At 37.5% G+C, this 20,623-nt stretch overlaps 1 protein-coding gene across 2 annotated transcripts in view; it reads left to right on the top strand.

Annotated features, from left to right (window-relative positions):
* GALNT1 (polypeptide N-acetylgalactosaminyltransferase 1) overlaps positions 1 to 20,623 on the top strand; it is an 88,234-nt gene that overhangs the window by 46,235 nt on the left and 21,376 nt on the right. The window contains exons 4-5 of one of the 2 annotated variants that reach the window (XM_066327101.1): positions 3,634 to 3,808; positions 17,126 to 17,292. In XM_066327101.1, the coding sequence (XP_066183198.1) occupies positions 3,634 to 3,808; positions 17,126 to 17,292 (342 nt within the window). Of the gene's footprint in view, positions 1 to 3,633; positions 3,809 to 9,696; positions 9,783 to 17,125; positions 17,293 to 20,623 lie in introns of those variants that run through there. The other variant, XM_066327112.1, reaches the window with a different exon arrangement.

Below are 20,623 nucleotides of genomic sequence, written 5' to 3'. Positions count from 1 at the left end.
CTCTGAGGTCTTGACTTAGATAAAGATTAAATGAGTCATTCTGTACCCCAAGTTATAGACTTCTTAAAGGTCTGATTGCAAAAATTTCCAGCTTTGGCACTTGTTTCTAAATAAACTTTCAGATTCATCCTCTTTCCCTTGGTATTTGGTGGGTTTGTTTGTTTGTGGGGTTTTTTTTGGTTTTTTTTTTGTTTGTTTTTGGTTTTTTGTTTTTTGTTTTTCCCTACCTTGAGGTACACTCTAGTCATATCCTTGTGTAATGATTAGAAGCCCTTTGTGCTGGGGAATTTTTCAGAATTAGGACTAGTGAATTACAAGGGTCATGTAATCTCAGCTCTTTGTGATTTACACTCCTTTCTTGGAGCAATGACAAAGTTAAACTAGGACCAACCATTTTTGTCAATTGCCAATCAAGACCTTGCATTTTAAATTTTGAGCTCTGGTAAAGATGGAATCTCTAAATTGTGTCTTGGTTCTGAATAATCTCCTCAGCGTGAAAAAATCCTAAGAAGAAAAGTGAGCAATTTCAAGATTAATTATTGAAAATGTGAATCATTTATCATAAATCAGTCTGATTTTATTAAGGTTGAGGTGTATGTAAGAGGCAGAACTGCTCTGAACTTTTGCCTGTCCCAACAGCTTTCTTATAGTTAATGTAATGCCTCCAAAGGTGACTGGATTTACATTGGTCAGTTTATGTGGGCTCTGAAGACATTTTACAAGAAGAATCCACCCCTTTTTCCTGGCTTTAGATGGTCTTAGATATTGAAGTATCTGGTTTTCATCAGGCATATTGCCTGGTAAAAAGAAATTTGTAGTCCACAGACATAAAGAGTTCCTGATTTTTTAATGAATATCTGGAAGAGGTCAAACCCTCTTTGAAACTAATGGTTTACCGATACAAATAAGAAATATCTGGAAATACATTATTAGATTTCTTATTTAATCAGGTGGTGATTCAGTCATTCATTTAGCCCTGAAGCCTGTAGCTATAAATTAAATTGCTGTTTGTTAGAAGACTGCCATCAGTACATATAGTCCTTCAAAGGAATTTTTTTCAGATTTAACTGACAAAAGAACACTGTGGTTTGAATTGTTAACAGTGTGTTTATTAGTCATTTTGGGAGAACGTTGTTGGTTTGTGTTTATGTGAAAACTATGTGCTTTTGTGGGAAAACAGATAACCATTAAAAACCCCCAAAGAAGATGGTTCTCAGAAACTTGAGAGAAGATGGTTAACTTTTCTTGGAAAGTCATTGCCCTGCCTGCACCCCAGCTTGACTGTCTGCCTTTAGTGAGTTACACATAGTATCTGGATCCGGTTAGTTGTTGCTGGATTTTTCTGCAAGAATGGGGTACTAAGGCAAAATGTGTAATCAAGCAGTATGTTTTCCTTAATGAAATTTAAAAATTCAAATGATGAATCTGTGAAATTTGTACATCAGTATCCAAATCACTGATGTGTTAAACCCTCAACGGGAAGATCTGCAAATGTGAGAGATGAGCTTTTGACTGATTTAGCTATTCAGTTCAACTGGTTTAGTGAAAGTTAAGAAAGAACTGGAAGTTTAAATGAAACAGGGTTGGTTTTGTTTTTTTTATTTCCAGAGAGAGAAATTGGAAGGATGAGACACCCACTCTTCAGAATTTTGAACAACATGCTCCATACAACTATATTCTGATAGAGTTTTTAAAATTGTTTTGAGTATGTGTAACACCCATTGTTTAATCATTTTCTGTCTAAGTGAACCTATGTACTCCTTGCTATACACCTAAGAAAAATTGTTGTGATAGCCCACAGAATAATACCAAGCTGAATGTATAAAATTAAGCCCAAATAATTACTTTATTGTATACCATAATTTTAAGTTAATTACTCCCCAGAAGGCACAAATTCTAGTTTAAAAGGTTATGCAATTGCAAGTCAGCGAGTTTTGATGCAGGTTCCAACCATAACTTCTGAGGAGGCAAAGATGCAAAGCAAACTGCTTGCTCAGCTTCGCCCGTGGCTGGAACGAGCACCTCGGCCCATCTGTTCAGGGTTGCTCAAACACACTGACTCCATCCATTTTCAGTGGATGGGTGGCTGGCTGGCAGCTCCTCGGGTTTTATAGCCCAACTGGCCATCAAGGAGAGTCCAGTAAAAAGGAAGCACCCTTGTGATGGGAGGATTTTCTCTGCCAAATTCTCCTGTGTATTGGATTGAATGCAGCTAGTGCAATGGCTTCAGGTGACTTGAAAACGAAAGCTTCTCTAGGAGCACGTTGTGCTTGTTAGCAATTAACACTAAATGCAGACCAGCAAAAAGACTCCTTTATTAGTAGTATATGTTTTAGTGTTTCAGCAAGGATGGAAGGCTCAGGCCTATTATTTTAAATTTTCTTTTTATTCTTTGCGTGGCTGTTTACTCTCTGCTTAAGGTTTAATTGCACTGTGCTATCCTAGATGCAAATTAAAGATAATTTGAAGCAAGGCTTGTTTCTTGGGGATTTGGTGGCTTTATTTTAAAATACATTCTGTTCCTCTGTTTAGCTGTTTAATTGCTATTTTTTAAAATTAAAACTTTGGCTGAATTTGTAAAGCAGTAATATACCTCAAATTCAGTATTGGAGCATTTCTGTTCAGGAGAAGAGTGAATGTTACTTGTAAAGATAAGTGTAACTTTTTAAAATCTGTTCTGATTTTTTAATGTATTTGGTTTAAACCCCTAAATAATTCAAGAGTCTGAATTCCTTTTCTCCCATTCTTTGGGAGAAAACCCATTTCATTGGGTTTAAGATGTGTAGTGTTACTATTTTGAGTACTAATGTAAAACTTCAAAATGTAATTTTTTGCTAGTACAAACAAGAGAAATTGTTTCTAAACTGTTACTGCCAATGTCATTCTGTCAAAATAAAAATGTGGAAATTAATATAAAGCTACACTTTAAAGAGACCTTTACTGTTCTGGAACATAATTTATCACAGAGTCACAGAGTAAGCTGAGTTGGAAGGGCCCCATCAGAATAATTGAGTCCAATTCCTGTCCCTGTGCAGGACATCTCCAAGAATCACACCATGTGCCTGAGAGCAGTGTCCAAATGCTTCTTGAACTCTGTCAGGCTGGTGCTGTGACCACTCCCCTGGGGAGCCTGTTCCAGTGCCCAACCACCCTCTGGGTAGAGAACCTTTTTCTAATATCCGATACAAACCTCCCCTGACGCAGCTTCAGGCCATTCCCTTGGGTCCTGTCACTGGTCACCACAGAGATGAGATCAGTACCTGCCCCTCCTCTTCCCCTCATGAGGAAGCTGTAACTGTGATGAGGTCTCCCCATTTATATCCCAGGTTTTTCTTACACATGCAGGCTTTCTTGGAAAAGTTGAATTTTCCTTTACAGGAACTTTTATAAAGTCAATTATGATGTAATGGTGGGTAGAAATAAGCCTTATTGGCTTTTTATGTGAATTGTGGTGGGTAAGAAAAGCAGTTAAGTATTTCTGTTAAACCCCCAAATGTGAAGATTGGTGTTCACTTTCAAAACTTGGTGGGTTTAGGACTGTTCTCTAAGTGAGCACTCCTACAGTGTAAATTAATGTATAAACGAAACAAAAACAAGCCTGAAAGGGGCTAGTAACATTTTATTTTTTCTAAGTTCCAGAACCCATACAAAAACCACATGAAGGACCTGGAGAGATGGGGAAGCCTGTGGTCATTCCAAAAGAAGAGCAAGAGAAAATGAAAGAAATGTTTAAAATAAATCAATTTAATTTAATGGCAAGTGAAATGATTGCACTCAACAGATCTTTACCTGATGTCAGGTTAGAAGGGTAAGTACTTTATGTTGTATTAAAAATGTGCTCTCTTTAAATGAAGAATCTGCAAAGACTAATCCCAAACAACAGTTCAGGTCTCTAAGATATTACTGTTCAAGCAAACAGTTGGAGAATTTCCTGTATATAAGATAATTATTTGTAAAGCAAGATGGACCAAGAGAAACCAGTTTTCTTCAATGTTATTTAACTTTGAATCTGATTATAAGTATGATGCCTGTTCAGGGAATAAAAATTAATTTGGTTGAAAGAAAGTTAACTTAAGCATTGGCATTTCAGGCAAAAATCACTTGTTTGAAAAATTCATGTACTGCTTGTAATGAGGCAGACTAAAATTCTGCATTATATAAATAAAAGAGATTGCGTGATGAGAGAAATACTTCAAAAATTTTCTTACCTAATGAAATGTGCAAAGACTCGTTTAGATTGCATTATAATATTTTCTAATATCCATCTGGTTTGGTTTTGATCTTGCCTCTAGATTATTGATCCTTTCAGGGCTATTTGAGTTACAAGTAATTAAAAAGTAAATTGTAATCTTGTTGTAACAAAAAATAGGATTGCTTTACTCTCCTGGGACTACTCTGACAGGATAGCTGATGGCTCCCCCCACCTCAACCCTTCTTCTTTATGAAAGGGATGTTCAGATTGAATAAAACTTATGAAACAAATTTTTCCTAATTATCTACATTCTCTTGCAAGAATTATACGCTATAGAAATCCCATTTCTTTAGAAGCTCTGCTTTCCTGCTGTACAAACAAGGATGCTTCTGGATGAATTTGTTTTCATCTCCTACCTCAGAAGATAATATTAGCAGAGTAAGATGAAGCTCTTGATGCTTTTCATTTTTAATGAGTGATAAAGAACTGGTTTGTAGGTGCCTTCATCTGTTGTGATGAAAGTGATTCTGTGAGTTCCTGGTAGTGCTGGTGTTCTCAATGCATTGCTGGTGTTCTTAAGAATGCATGCATATTTTTCAAAATGTGATTTCACAAGATTGAAATAATGTCGACTTTTAATTGATTTTCGCATATAAAAACATACATTTGAGGATCTAAAAAGTTGACTTAATCATAACCTTTGTGAGATCTAGACTTTGAATTAGACAAAAAAAGGAAAAAGGAATTGTTATTAACTTAAAAAAAATTATTATCTAGGTACCACTCAAGCCTGCAGGCAATTGAAATTGCAATTTCGAAATCCAGTTTAGCAAAGTAGAAATTTCTGTCTTTTGCATTTGACTTTGCTCTGCAATTATCGTGTTTCGAAGTGAGATACGTGCTATATGTTTTGTAATGTTGCATTTGCTTCTCTCTTCCATTTTTTATGGATACAATATCCTCACTATACTCTGTGTGTGAAAGTGGAATCATGGTATAAAATTTTAGGTATAGTCTCAGGACAGAGTTGGATTTTTCTGTGTTTGTGAATGCCTGCGAAAATTTTAACCTTTATGTGTGTATACATTTTTAGTAGTTTTTGAGAGAAAACCCTTCCAAAAAATCTCTTCCATTTGTCATCTTTTCACTGTGTACTTTATACAGTCCTGCTAATTAAGAAGTCATGGAGTATGTTAACATTTCTTTGGCAGATTTGTGAACAATACTCTGTTTACAATGCAAGGGTATCTTAATCTGTATGTGCAGATCAGTATTACTTTTCCAGAACACTGTAACCATTTTTAGAATTGTGAACGCTATAAATATACTCTGGTGTTGTCTGTTTGTCTGATGCAACTATTTATCTGATTAGTCAAAATACTCCAAAGTCAGAAACACTCTGTGCTGCGTTAGTGGAATTACTTCTGTTATAACTTGTTCTATCTATGTCCCTGGTAATATGGAAATAGTTTGTGGAGAAGGAGAAAGGCTAATTTTTAATCATTCCTTACCACATTTATGTGCCTACAGCACAGCTGCCAGTAGCACTTTCAGTCAAGGTTTTGAAAAAGCAGGATATGTTCAAAGGCACACTTAGCTGTTCAACCATGTAATTATTTTCTTCACAAGTTTTGTGGGTTGCTTCCTTTAATGTGGTGTGGCCGGAAGAAGTGATTATTTCAAGTCCTCTAATTCTCCAGCATGTCAATTTTTCTGAAGTACAGAAGCCTGCAGAGGTTTTGCCTGGCAGTTAATCATTGGAAAGCTGGTGGAATTAAGAGTGCCAGGACCAATTTGCCACATGTGTTTAATGGGAATGGCATGACATGTCAGCTGGAGAGCAGTTTTTGAAGTAGACTGCTTTATCCTTCAATTAATTTCTAGTTCTGCCAAACCCCTGTCACCTGTGCAAAGACAAGTGTGTTGGTCCTGGAGTGCTCATAGGTTATTCTCTGCAGATGATCTGCTCTGGGCATCCTGTTTCTGTTTCGGCCAAGAAATTTTGTTCCCTTACTAGAGGGATGAAAATGTGAGCTTCTTTAATAACTTCTGGGCACTTCTCCAGCATAGGGAACTTCTCAGTACATGACATCTACAGAAGCTGGAATCTCTGTTCTGCTGAGTGTGCCCCAGTTGTATTTACAGGCTTACAACTATTTCTATTATTTGGCACAAAATTATAGATGCACACCAACACCTATAAAATCATTGACGTGTGCCTGAATTGCTGGTCCCTTTGTGTCTGTAACTGGGAACTTTGCTCTACTTCTCTTTATCCCAGCTGATTGTGATTTGCTCACCAGAAAAAGCTAAACCAGATGAAATTTTTTTGCCTGGATACTTCCCTGAATGTGAACTGGGATATGTTAGTGTAACAAACTAATGTAATGGACAAGGCTACAACCTCTGGAGGAAAGCTGTTGCAGGGGAAGGAGCAGCTGTGCATACCAGAGTGGTTTTAAGTTGTTAATAGAATTATTCTTGCTAGCATGTCTTATTCTAGCCTGTGAATCAATCATCAAAGTGGGAGTTGATTCACAGTTGCCAGGAAAATATGCAGCTGTGGGCTTGACATGACAGCAAAAAGATGGATGATCAGGAACACTGGAGTCTTGCCTTGATTTTGCTGAAGATGAGGGAGGCAATGAATAAAATAGGTGACAGTGTATAAAGTATGTGTTTAGCTGTGCCTATGTGCTTTAGGTTGCTGTTCAGGCTGGAAAGTAAGGGGTTAAAAGCATGAAATTTGCACATGTTGTATGACTTGGTTTGGCTCTCTGTGCTGTTGGAGGTGACTTCAGAAACTGCTTTGCAAAATGAAGAATGAGTATTGTGTTCTATGGCTGAGCTTTCCAGCCTGAACTCATTAGTTAACAATTTGTGGAATATGTAAAACTTTTAAGTAGACATTTGTTCCCTGTTGTGAGAGTTTAAACCAAATTCTGAGGCTTTTTCACTTGAACAGAGCTGCTTAAAACACTTTTTTTTCAGGCACAAGCAATCAGGTCTTCAAACAATGAAGACATAGCTGCAACAGAATGATTTTGTGTTCATGTAGGTTCTGGTCCCCATTGGAGATTGTGATGCAGGGCTAGCAGGGTGTCTATTTTGCAGGTTGATATTTCTTGGGAAGGTGATGGGCTTCCCTAAGTCGACCTCCAGCAAGCAGGAGTATCCATGCTCCTTGCTGATCTCTCAGCAACCCTTTCTCCAAGGCTCCAGGTTCTATACAATTTGGCATAAAATATCTTCCTTTTCCTTTTTTCTAGTTGCTATAATTTTGCCAGAATTAAGGGTATCAGGCATCTTATTATATCTCAGTTAGTTCTGCATAGAGTCTGGGATCTTTTAACTCTCATTTTCTTAAATTGTCTGTACTCAGGAAGGTAGGTGTGCTGGCATTTTGACTGCTATAAATCATGTTAAGGTGTAATCATAGTTTTTTAGCCAGCTGACTCTACATATTTTGAGTCAACCATGTTGAAATCAATGCATATTACAACTTCAGCCACTTCATGAAAAAAGGAAAGGTGCATATCTCTCAGATCTTCACGTTTAACTGGTACAATAATGTCAGAAAGATTTTTTTTTCCTGGATCTAACTACCCTGCTATCAAACTTACTTCCACAACTGGGAGAAAGGAGACAATTTTGTAGGTTAAAAGCCATTCTTCTAAGTTATGTGTACGTTTTGGCAAAGTTTATGGCAGTTATGCTGGTCTTCTTTCTGAGTAAATCTAGTAAAACAGTAGTTCTGACTGATTCTGGCCTATCTTTGGTTAGAAAGAACAGAATTTAGATTTAGGCATCGTAATTAGATGATACAATAGAATGCTTTTCAGTTACCACAATCTGGTTTTTGTATCTGTGCTTTAAAAATGTAATGTTAATTTTAAGTATGAAATGCGCACGTGAGAATACACTGGAATTTGGATTTTTAACTTCTCAAATCAAATTTATTTGCTCTGTACTTTAAGATTCAACTATATTCATCTACAGTTGAAACAAAATATAACAATTCATAAAATTAACACAGTCTCAATGTGAGGAAAATAGCTTGAGTAGAACTATTTGTAGTAAAACTAATGAAAGCACATATGCAAGAGCATGATCTTGGAACTCTAATGTGATATTTCATGTGTTTTTTAAAAGACAACACTGAAGGTATTTGCTTCTATATGAAGCTTGTAAAAGTGTGCTTCCTACTTAGTTAATTCATGAGAATAGCTATGGGGTAGTTTTATACTTCATATAATTCAGTATAAATGTGGACTGCAGATGAAAGAAGTTTCCTCATCACTTCTGTTGATGTTTGTCTGATGATTGTGTGGCCTGGATGTTCACTGACTGGATGGACACCAGAAAGTGGAAACAATTACAGTTTGTTGATTCAGCAAACTGAAGCAACCTGCACAGCAGCCGTATGACTATTTGGTGGAAAGGAAGAGATGGGACAAAACTATAGTAGTGAAAGTTGGGTTTATTGCTTTTGGCAGCAGCCCACAGTCACACTGGATTGTGTGGAATATGGTAGGGAGAAAAGTTTTTTACACAACCTGAGTATTAAAATCCCTATAAAACCGTAGGGATTTACATAGCTCCATAGATTATGATATACTTTGTGAACTTTGGGTATTCATTTAGCTCAGGTCATAGTAAGGTAAAGACAATAAAGAAAAAGCAAAGTTGTCAACAAAAGTGGTGGAAGACTCATGAGATTTTGACTCAAGCTAGAAATCCAGGCTGTTAATTAACCTGGCATCTGTAAAGAAAATGTGCTGATCTCATCACCAGCAATGTAACTTTCAGCAATGTCATGGAAGTCTGAAAGCATGTGAGGTATTAAAGACTTTACTGTTCTTTCAAGCAGGAATGTTTTTTCATCTGGCTTTTGTGGTGCCTATAGCTTGTTACTGGCCCCTTGTAGAATCAATGTTTGGAATTGTTCTTGTTCACATTGATTTAGTGAGTTAGCTGAAAGAAATTCCCTATAAACCTTTTCCCTAGAGGAAGCTTAGAGGGGAAAGAATAACATTAAAAAAATCAGCTTACTTCCTGTAAACCTTTTTTGGGGGGGGGTGGGGGGAGTTTATACTATACACACACACAGAGATATCTATATGTAGATACAGATATATATGTATATACCCAGACGTATATGTGCACAAACACTTGGCAGTCTCATTCTTAGTTGCAATCTTCTTACTCATGCTCATCCATTTTGGATGAGCTGCCATATCCTGAAATTTATTCCAATTGTTAGGTCAGGTATGGAAAATAATTGGTCTAGAGATCTTAAGGTTCAATTTCAGTCTCTGAGGACAGAATTTCTGTCAATTCAATTTCAGTCTCTGAGGACAGGTGCTTTTCTGTCATCACTTTCAGGATAAGGAAAATAGTCAATTGCAGCTACTATTATTTTTGTGAAGTTCTGCTTGAATTCTGTAACCACAATGGTTTTAAGAACCATTTTGGATTTTGTTTTCAGGGTTTAAGAAGATTTCTACTTGACTCATGAGATAATGCGACCTTTCTTATATCCAAATCTTTGAGATCAGAAGAAAGGAAAATTTCATACTCTTGATGTCAGGTAAATTATGTAATACTATTGAAGGCAGATATTAAGCAGGCTGCGTTGAAGTGCTTAATTAAGGATAAGGGATTTGCCGGCATTCAGGACTCCTGTTCAGAAAGATTAATTGAAGTTGTGATATGAATTATAGAAAAGAGGACCTCTTCCTAAAATGAATTGTTCTGATTTGATTGGAAGAAGCAGATTCAGGGTAGTGTGAAGTTTGTTGCAACCTTATCTGCAGTGCATTCTCTTTGTTCAGTTGCAAGTTAAAGCCATGGTTGTATGAAAAGTCTGAGTAGTGAAAAGTGGTTTGACATGTTACAACAGCTAGTGATCCTGTGTCTCTCAGAAGACTTGGTTCTATATGAAAACCGGATCTTTATCCATCTTGATTGTCTTTAGTTTAGGAGCTTGGAGTGTTCTTAAAGTTTATGTAAAAAGCAGATTCTTTAGCACCCCCTCTTAAATTATATTATGAGGCTGCTGCTTATACTCAATGATATTTTGTGTGTCCCTTCCAACTCAGCGTATTCTGTGATCCAGGAGAGACTAAGTCAGTGTTTACCAGAAACATTGGTGGTTCTTGATGTAGTGTTTTGACATTTTCTCTGACACCCTGCTACAGGGTGTTCTCCCTTGATGGAAGTGTGGGTCAGTCTCAGCAGCTTTGGGGTGACTCTTAGAATCTTATTTCGGAACTTGTTTTCACCTGTGATTTAAGTAGAGAAGTGTTTTTTTGCTGGGCATAGCTGTGCCACAGCTCTCTTACATTAACTTTATTGCAGGGTATAACTTAAGGCATATGAACAGGTAAGCAATGGAATACTGACATTTTATAGCACTGCAGTGATATTCATCAGATATCAGTAATTAAACCTGAGGTTTCATGAGGGGAGTTAAGATTTTCTGATTTTGTTTTCTATTGATCTGGAATTAACTTTCATAACCTCAAAGGAAAATAAATGTGTGTTTTCAAGTCAAAGGATACTGATGCTTACTTTCCAGAGACTCTCAATATATTTTAATACTGAAATGTGCGTTGTTTGTATTGCATCCGTAGTATTAAACAAATTTATTACAGAGGCTGTGCTGTGTAGTATTTCCTCAGTACTTCAACTCTAACCTGATTTTCAGCAGGACTTGGATTATTCCTATGTGTCATTGTCAAATTTAAGTCCTGAGATTCAGTTTATTTATAACTGCAGTTTTTATTTATAACTGTTGTTTGTAGTATGCAAGATAAAAGATTGTACTAAATTTGTAAGCTGACTAAACATGCTTCCCTTCCTGCCCCAATCTGTTGCTAGTTCAGCTTTCAAAAACGCATTGGCACTGTGTTATCATACTGCACGTACGAACATCAATCTGAGCTCCACTGGGATTTCCCAACTGAGCTCCTCAGTGCACAGGAGACACTTTTACTTGTATTCCATCTCTGTCCTTTATCAAAGTGCTCTGGGCTGTGTGCACTGGGCTAGAAAACAAGGATTGCATACATGTTTTACTGCTGTTAATGTTTTTGAGCCGTTGTAAATTATTGCTCATGACTTGTTCCTCTGAAAGGCTGGTGGAATATGGGAATAAAACAGGAAACAAGTAGAGCAAATCATGGCTCAGGTAGTGTCTGACTCTGTTAATTTTCATGACTAGGTAAATATCAGTGGCCTTGTTTTGAACAGTCCATATTTAAAAGAAAAGTTACAATGTGTATCTTGTTCTCTCATTTCTCCTCTGTGGAGAATAACGTGTTGGCAGCATCAGAAGGGGTAGAAACCTGTCCTTTAGTATTTCAGAAATTTAGCAATTATTTGTAATGCAAACTATAATTATGGCCTCATTTTTCTAGAAAATTACCTAGAATTTATTTCATGTTTTGCCTCAGTGAAAGAGGTTTTCCTTGCTGTGTCTCACTGCGTAAGTATTATGGTAGTGTATAACAGATTCCTACAAGACCTCTTCCTTGCTTTAGCTTCGTTTGGGGTGTGATTTTTTTTGGCCTATGAAAAGGTATTTAAGAGCTATCCAAATAGTAAGTCCTTGTTTTTCACTTTCAGAAATGATTTAGCATGCCTTTGAGGGGTGTGCAGAGATCACTACTAACGTTGTAAATATATGTCTTTCAAGATTTGCCAACATTACACATGTAGCACTCAATCTTGGGTTTCAGGAATAATTTCTAAGTAAATTGATCCATGAATGCAATTTTATAATATTGATAAAATGCCAAGTACTATTCTGTAATAAGATGGCTGCACAGTTTCAGGGTTTTTCTAATGTAATATTTGAAACGTTTGTCAAAGACCCAACAGTAAACGGAGAGAGGCAGCATGAGGACAGCACAGGTGATGTCCCAAATTTCTGGAGTCTCTGCATGCCTGGCTGTGGCTAGAGTGGGTAACTCTTTTATCTCTGAGTTGGACACTGTGGAGATCAGGTAGATTTCACCTTCTGATAAATTCAATTGAAGCATCTTGTAGGATCGTCTGGTAGATTTCTTCTTCCCTTGCAGTGGCAAAGTACATTTGTTCCCTTATTGCCTCACTCGTGAGGTAAGAGAGGCTTCTAGTTCTATCAGATGTGGAGCAAGATTGAGTGTATGGTTGTGACATTGTAGAAAGTACAAAGTGAAAGTTGTCTTCTTTGCCTGAAAGTTTGTGCTGAAGCAACAATTAAACTCTGAGATTTAATGGCTTAATTTTATTTCAACGTAATTGCCTTACTTGTTGTCTCTTCTGGTTATTTTTATAATGTCTCCTGTGGACTGTTTGTACTTTGGGCTGAACGAGAATGTAGGAAAGCAATTTATTCAGAGGCTCTTCAGATGCATTTGAAATAGCATCAGGTAGTTTCCAAGTGGTTATACTTAATCCCTTGAATAAAATTCTCTCAGTTTTTTTTTTTTTTTCTGAACATCTTCCCATGTAAAACCTGCAGAGCTTCTATGAGAGATTCAAGTTACACTTTTACAAAGAATCACAATAATGGACAAGCAAAACGAAACATGTAGTAGCTTTTAGACTTTCATTTAAAAGGCTTTTCTAATGGATTTAAAACTTTGAGTTCTGGGTACAGGATGTAAGGGACAACAACATGTATTTATTTTGCTATCATTGTTCTTCTTTAGCAGTGTTACAGATAAATGCTAGGATTTGTCCACCTTTCTTTGCTTTTAGTCCATTAAACTTGATTTCAAGTTATAAAGTATTCTGACTTGTTACACTGCCCTTGGGGGGTGTTCTTGGGGAGATGGGGACTCACTATGTAGTTGTAACAAACTACGAACTATTCCCATAGAATTATGGAATGGTATGGTTTGGATTGGAAAGAACCTTAAAGCTCATCTTGTTCCATCCCCACTGCTTTGGACAGGGACACTTTCTCCTGGACTAGGTTGCTAAAAGTCCCATCCAGTCTGGCTGTGAACACTTGTGACCCAGGGTCATCCACAACCTGGGCAACCCGTTCCAGTGTCTCATCACCCTCACAGTAAAGGATTTATTCCTATTATCTAATCTAAACTGACCCTACTTCAGTTTAAAGCCATTCTCCCTTGTCGTGTCATTACAGACCCTCGTAAAAAGTTCTTCTCCAGTTCACTTATACCCCCTTTAGGTCCTGAAGGTGCTATAAAGGCTTTCCAGAGCTTTCTCTTCTCCAGGCTGAACAACCCCAGCTCTCTCAGCCTGTCTACATAGGAGAGGTGCCCTTGGATCATCCTTGTGGCTTTCCTCTGGACTTGCTCCAAAAAGTGTGTGCCCTTCTTGTGTTAAAGGTCTCAGACCAGAATGCAGTACTCAATATTCTGAATATATGATGCAAGATTGCAAAAAAATGAAATTCTGTGAAGAGTAAGTGTGAACATCTTACAAAGGTCAGAGCAGAGTCATGTCTTTATAGTCATGTGCTTGTAAAACAGCTTTAAAAAGCCTAGGTGCTAAACTTAATTATTTTTCTCACATCTGATTTTGATGGGGCATTAAAAATATTTTATAATTTAAATTCTATTTCTTATGTCATTTTCCACTTTATTTCTGTTGTAGTATGACCCCAGCTGCCAACTAAGCCCCATGCAGCTATTTGCTCACTGTCCCAACAGTGGGCTGGGGGAGAAAATCAGAAGGGTAGAAGTGAAAAAACTTATGGGTTGAGATATTCAGTTTAATGAGGAAAGCAAAAGCTACACATGCAAGGAATCCATGCACCGCTGCCTGTGGGCAGGCAAATGTTCAGCCATCTCCAAGAAAGCAGGGCTCCATCACTCATCACAGGGACTTGGGAAGACAAAACTCAAACTTCCAAACTTTCAAAAGTCAGTCAAACTTTCCCTCCTTCTTTTTTCATCACTCTGATCGTATTTTAAAATCTGGCCTGTTCTTTTTCTGTGTCTTTAGGTAAAAGAACAGAAGTCTCTGTTTTTATTTTAAAAATGTGATCTTCTTGGGGAGTTTCCACAATCTAAATAATATAGAGTCACATTAGCTGAGAGTTTGCATAGTGAATGCTGTAGATTGAGGAATGGATGATGCATTCCATGAGGAGTAGACACTCAGCTGCTGTATGGAGTCTTCATTAAATTACTGGAGATTGTATGCCTTCCTAATGTTATGCACTCAATTTTAAAACTGTTTGAGGCATGATCTAACAAAAGGAACATAATGTATTAGTAGCTCATTAAAATTCAAATTGTCCTTAATTCATAGCCTGTGTGTCATACCCCTCATGGTTTTATTCTGCTTCTAATGTTGCATAACTTGGTTGAAGCTAATGCTTTATTTTAAATTCTATAGTACTCCTTTCTAGGGTAATTTGTTTTCAAATGAAAGACAAAAAGAATTCTTAATTTAAATGTTTGTTAATAGAATAAAACATGAGCTTTCCTTGGAAGTCTGATGTCTAATCATAGGCATCAAGTGTTCTATTTTATTTTTCTTATGTTCTGCAGCAATATATTTCTGGGGGGGAAGGAGTTACCAGTGTTTTCAAAATTAAAAACAAGATGTTTTATTTGTATGTATTCATAGCAACTTGTATAGGTAGAGCTAAAAAGGTATATATAGAAGGGCAGGTAAAAGAAACAATAAAAACCAGGTCTCATACTTTCAACACTTTCATTTGTCTTGCCTGCATGAATGAATTTTTCCAGAATTATTTCATACCAAACACTTTATTAAGAATAGCATTCAAAAATGCCAAGCCAGTTTTCTTATGAAACCACCCCTGTGTTACACCTGGCAGTAACATATTTTTTAATACTTTTTAACCAACCTTTTACATGTTGGTAAGCAAGTGTCATGGGTTAAACCCAGCCAGCAAACAAGTACCACTGTAGGGTCACTCCTAAGCTGTTACCCCAGGAAGGGCTGATCTCTGGGGGTGAGAATAGACACATTTCATTATGGCAAAGTGGAGATTCACCTTCTGCAGTACAGAGCAGGAAGAATGCCTTGCAGTGGGGAGGGGGATCCCCAAAAAATTCCTGTAAGCCTTTTTGTTAGTGCTACAAAGCTCCCCCTCAAGGACAGATCTCAACTTTTTTGATATATTTATACTTCAGTCAGTGTAATGCTGTATAAACATTGTAGTCCCTGATCACCTGGCTGACGTTTATACCAGTTAATTGATTTGAGCTCAGTAAAATAAAATCTTCTGTAAAACCATGAAAAAGGCAATGCTGAAGATGAGAGATTTCATACTACAATAGTAGATCCTGTGGCTATCCCAGCATGATATTCCTGGTGAATGACACATTGTTACTGCTTTTCATAGAGAATTGCTAACAGGCATCTCTTGACTTTTTACAAATATTCTTCCAAAAAGTAGAGGAGTAATTGGTGGATTTGTATTACTATTGTAGCTGAAGGTCTACAATCAGAGACTTATTTTTTGGTCTAGGGAGCAGTGCAGCAGAAGGAATAAAACATTTTGGTTTTAAAGTAGCAAAGTACATTGAATAAGTGGCAAACATGGGGATAAAATTATTTGGCTTATGATTGAATTTTTCATCTGAAATTCATAGTGTTTTTTATGGAAAGCTATTTTATTTTTCCAGGGGTACTAAAGAAGTAGCTTTTTCAGTTGGCATGCTTTGCAAGTTGTTGTGTTGTTTGTTTGTTTTTTACATGTGAAATAAATCAGGATAACATAGGGATATATAGGAGCTTTCCATAAAGATTTTATAATGTTCAGTTTAGTGCAATGAATAATTAAATTTGGCATGGTTGTATAATAAGTACGTATAATATTGAAGGCAGATAGTGCCTGATCCAACTGCTTCAATTCTCAGAAATGATTTCACAGAAGCCCTTCCAGGTATTTCTTCATTTGTACGTGGACTTACTGATCCTTTCTGAGATGTCTGTGCACGGTGGGCTTTTGTCATCACCTCAGAGCTGAAATGCTGGTTTGCTGCGAGAGCTGCTATGAGAAGAGCTCTGGCTAAATGAGTTATCCAGCAAATAAAATATTGATGTTGGGAGCCTAGTTCTGGCTGACATTCCTGATGTCACTATTTGGCATGGAATTGGATGCTGACACTGTGATCCTGTTGTATTGGCAGGCTGTTCCTTAAGCATTGCTTTTGTCTATTTAGGGTAGAGGATATGCACTCTGTGCTTCTCAAGCCCTTGGATACTGCTGCTGTTAGGATGATAGTCGTGAATACTTGTTAATGTATTTTTGTAGCATTTAGATCAGGTTACATTACAGTGAACTGACTCAACAATTTGGGATCTAATAAAAGCTTTTTTGTTGGAATGGAGCTCCATTGAATATATTTCTTTTTCCACCTCAGTGTTTTTCTTTTATTTGAGATCTGCATATATCTCTTTAATTTTGATTCTTAAAGGATTAATAACATCAAATCTTACATAAGTAAATTTTTAAATATGCAGGAGGAGCAGATCTGTGCAGAGAACACTTACGTTTGTGTGGTTATATTTTAGAGCAGAATTGGAATTTTTTTCAGAGTTGTGATCAGTACTTTGTGTACAGTGTGTTGATTTTTCTAGAAGATAATGAAAAGATTTGTTTTAAAATAGTGTTACAGAATGTAAAACTTTTGGCTGCAATTTGCAGTTACTTGAAGCGCATGTCATAGTTTACATAAAAGCCCTATATATGCTGTTAGGAGAGCTAAACCTATGATTTTCTATGCTAACTTTGGAAAGTGAATACAATTCTCTTTTAATTTGATGAATTTTGCAGCACTTTGAGCATCCATAAAATGTGCACTGTATGCTCCTTTGTCACACCCTGCATTAAACTGATATATCAGGGATGTTAGTAGAGAGAAACCTCAGACTTGCAGCTCTACCTGAAGGCCTGACCTTTACAAACACCTGCTCTAATTTGGCTCGTAGGTGTAAAACTAAGGTGTATGCAGACAACCTTCCCACGACGAGCGTTGTCATTGTGTTTCACAACGAGGCCTGGAGCACGCTGCTGCGGACCGTGCACAGCGTCATCAACCGCTCCCCGCGGCACATGCTGGAGGAGATCGTCCTCGTCGATGATGCCAGTGAGAGAGGTAAGGGTGACATCAAATTATAGCTTGCTGCTCTTCATATTTCAGATAGGTATCTGCCAGGGAAAGCTGGAGTTTCCCTTGGAATGGAGAATGTAACCCCCCACCCCCTTCCGAATTATTATAATTTTGCAATTTAAGGCTTTTCAGGCAAAGATTTGGGAATAGGCATAACATTTCTTTACTAGAAATATTAAGAATACAAATGTAGTAATACAAACAACAAACAATCAAAACAAAGAAAATCCTAGAAACCCTGACAGTCAGAAATAGAACGTGACACCCTGTTGGTCAGAGTGTTGGAAGCTGTCCAAAGTAAGCCCTCCTGGAGTAGCAGATGTGGTTCTGTTGGAGTAGAGATGGTCATTGTAGAAAGGGTCCAGCATTGGCGAGATGGGTGCAATTTTCCTTCAGAAATACAGTGGGAAAACAGAATCTGGTGTCCCTATGTCTCAGCTTTTAGCTAGGTAGGAATGGTTTGGCTCCTCCCACTGGGTGGAACATCTCACAATGGGATGATGTAATGTGTCATGTCGTTGGTGAGCTTTAATGGCCCATTAACAGCAGATATCCCTCGGGAGGGTGGAAAGAGATAAGGAGCAATGCCCTACCTGATTTTAATACCTGGCCCATTATAAAAAGGCAGCCGCCCCACTTACCCCTGGAGTTATAAGAAATAAGAGAGATTTCCCCTGGAGTTACACCTCCCCAGCCAGTTTCAACAGATGGAATAGAATAAAGATTTGTTTTTTGGTTACGTAACCCAAGACAATTTCAAAAAGTGAAGCTGATTTGATGTGGGCTTAGCCCTCCTTAGCACAACACAGCACCTGGGGCAGGGGGTGGCAGAGGGAGCAGTGCCCATTTTGAAATAGAGATGGATCATTCTGCACTGAAAGCTGTTGTAACTTCATCTGTCTGGTTACTCTTCCATTGGCAGCATGGGCTTTGTGTTTGCTAGGGGATTTATTCTGTTACAGTTTTAATGTTTTGCATTTGGATTTTAGCACATTCATACAGCTTGAGGGCGTTTAATACTTGAATCACACGGTGAGTAATAGCAGAGGGGATTCTGTTGCACACATTTAAATTTACTATCCATTAGGCTTGGTGTTCAGAGGGATCAATTTTGATTATTCAGTTCATGGGAAGTTAAAATTCAGTTTCTGTGCTGCAAGAGGTTCCATTTCTTCATAAATAGTGCTCCTGATGAAAAGTCCATGCTACAGAATGAAACTTGCCATGTGTAATAAGCAAAACTTGAAGCTGATTTTTTTGTAAAATATAATAATATTGTTTAGACTTTAATCTCCGTAGTATTTTTAAATTGCAGCATATTAGGAATAAAAATAATAGTCTATATAATAATTAACATTTAATTTTGTTTAATAGTTGATATTTGGCCTGTTGTTTGCTTAATATTTCTTGGTGGTGTGGGTTATGAAGTACTTTTTTTCCTTGTGTTGGCAGATGGAGGTGAGAGGATAGTACAGGTTTACTAAATAAAACATGTCTATATTTTTATATTGATCCACATTTTTCCCCCCTCTATTTTGATTTTGAAAGTTTTCTGCTGTAATCAATGGCTACTAGGCCACTAGAGAAAAACTCTTTGACAGTCACCAGTTGTAGGCTGTTGCCTGTATCAGAAGGAATTCCCATGTGTCAGACATCAAAGGATTTTACAGCATGCTGACATCTCAGCCTGTCACTTCTCATTCCAGTGATGCAAAATTCATGTTTTGCTGCCTATGGTAATTCCAGCTTCAGAGTAAGATGTTGTCCAGATGACAAGATTTGTGTTTATGACGAGAGGTGCTGTATTTGCCCCAAGTAGCCCTATGGTACATGGGTTACAGCGGCTGGTGGGAGGTTTTAGGGTAGTTAGGAACCTGTTATGGGTGACAGGAGCTTTTGTAGCTGAAGGCCATTAGAAGTGGATTTTTGCTTCAGCACTAAGGTGGTAGCCAATATGCTGAGTTGGTCCTTCAGGTTATGTGTGTATGCAGGATGCCTGGTGTGCCAGCTGGCCCATTCCACATAGGGTAGGTGTGGAGCACGGCTGCCTGTGGAGTAGCCGGGACAGATCCCGTCAGCCAACTGCACTCTCACCGCTCTGCTTTCCTGAGGAGGCACAGCACACGCATTTGAGTTGTGTTTGCACTTGTCTTTGCTCCTTTGCTCTCTTAGGCACTCTCACTTGGCTTTTGCTTTTCCTTTTTTACCAAACTCTGGTGCCTAGAGAGGCTTCCTGGATCAGAGGCCAGATGGTGTTAAAGGAATAAAGTAGATATTTACTAAAACACCTTCAAAGGATACACCTTGGGCAGTACAAGAGCCTGGCTGTGGCTACGCCCAGGATGGACCCAAGATGGACTCTGAATCATGAGTTTTCACACTTTTGTAAGTTTTGGTCTATTTACATAATGGAGTCATTGTCCAATCACAGCTTGAGGTTATGAAGTCCCATTCTCCCAGTTTGCTCTCCTCAGTTCTCTATTTATACTTTTGGGCCCTGAAGCTGCAATGTTGTCCTTGGTCCTCAGGCTGGAAAAGGATTGTTTTGTCTGACTAAACTGTGAAGAGGACTTGCTAACACTTTATATGAAGTTCAGAGTTATATACTAATGCAGTACAGAATCTGGAAAATATGGAAGTTAAAACTTAAGGCATCAACTCTAAGTGCTTCAGCTAATTCCAGTGCAATTTGGAAGAAAGAATAGAAGCATTAAATACAATTACATTCTGGCAGCAGAGGAGAAATGCCTATGCAAAGTGCCACAGAAACGTGTTCCAGATTAAATGAGAGGCATGATCAACTTCTGCTTTTACAAAGGCAAGACATCAAATTTTTTGCTTTTTGCACTTGTGAGTAATTTGTAATTATACTCCTTGATACAGTTTTTTAATCTTTATTTAAAATTCCTACATTTTATTTATCAAAGCAGTTCTTGGCACTAATTCAAATCAGTGCTAATTATTATTTGAGACAAGTCAGCTTTCAGTATGACCTAGAAATAAGGAACTAGCTAATATTAGAATATGTAGACATCATATTACATATGTTTTGCCTCTTCAGTTTCTGTTTTAGAAAAAAATCAATTTCAACGTAGCAATAAGTGTCCCCACTATGAATCATAGAATTATAGTCCACTTAAAAAAGCATGTGGCTTTCTCTAGATAAATTAGCTGTTTCTGGGTTTGGTAATAAAAACAAATTAACTTAATTCCAGGCTGAAAGATAGAGCATTTCATACTTTCTTTGGTGGTGTTACTGAACCTGTTCCAGTATTTCTTTTTGAAGCCTGTGATCTTCATTTCAGATCACTTAGGC

The sequence above is a fragment of the Sylvia atricapilla genome, chromosome 1, assembly GCF_009819655.1.
Source record: "Sylvia atricapilla isolate bSylAtr1 chromosome 1, bSylAtr1.pri, whole genome shotgun sequence".
NCBI lineage: Eukaryota > Metazoa > Chordata > Aves > Passeriformes > Sylviidae > Sylvia > Sylvia atricapilla.
Note: the sequence above shows the minus strand (reverse complement) of the source record. Positions and strands in the feature narration are given on the sequence as shown.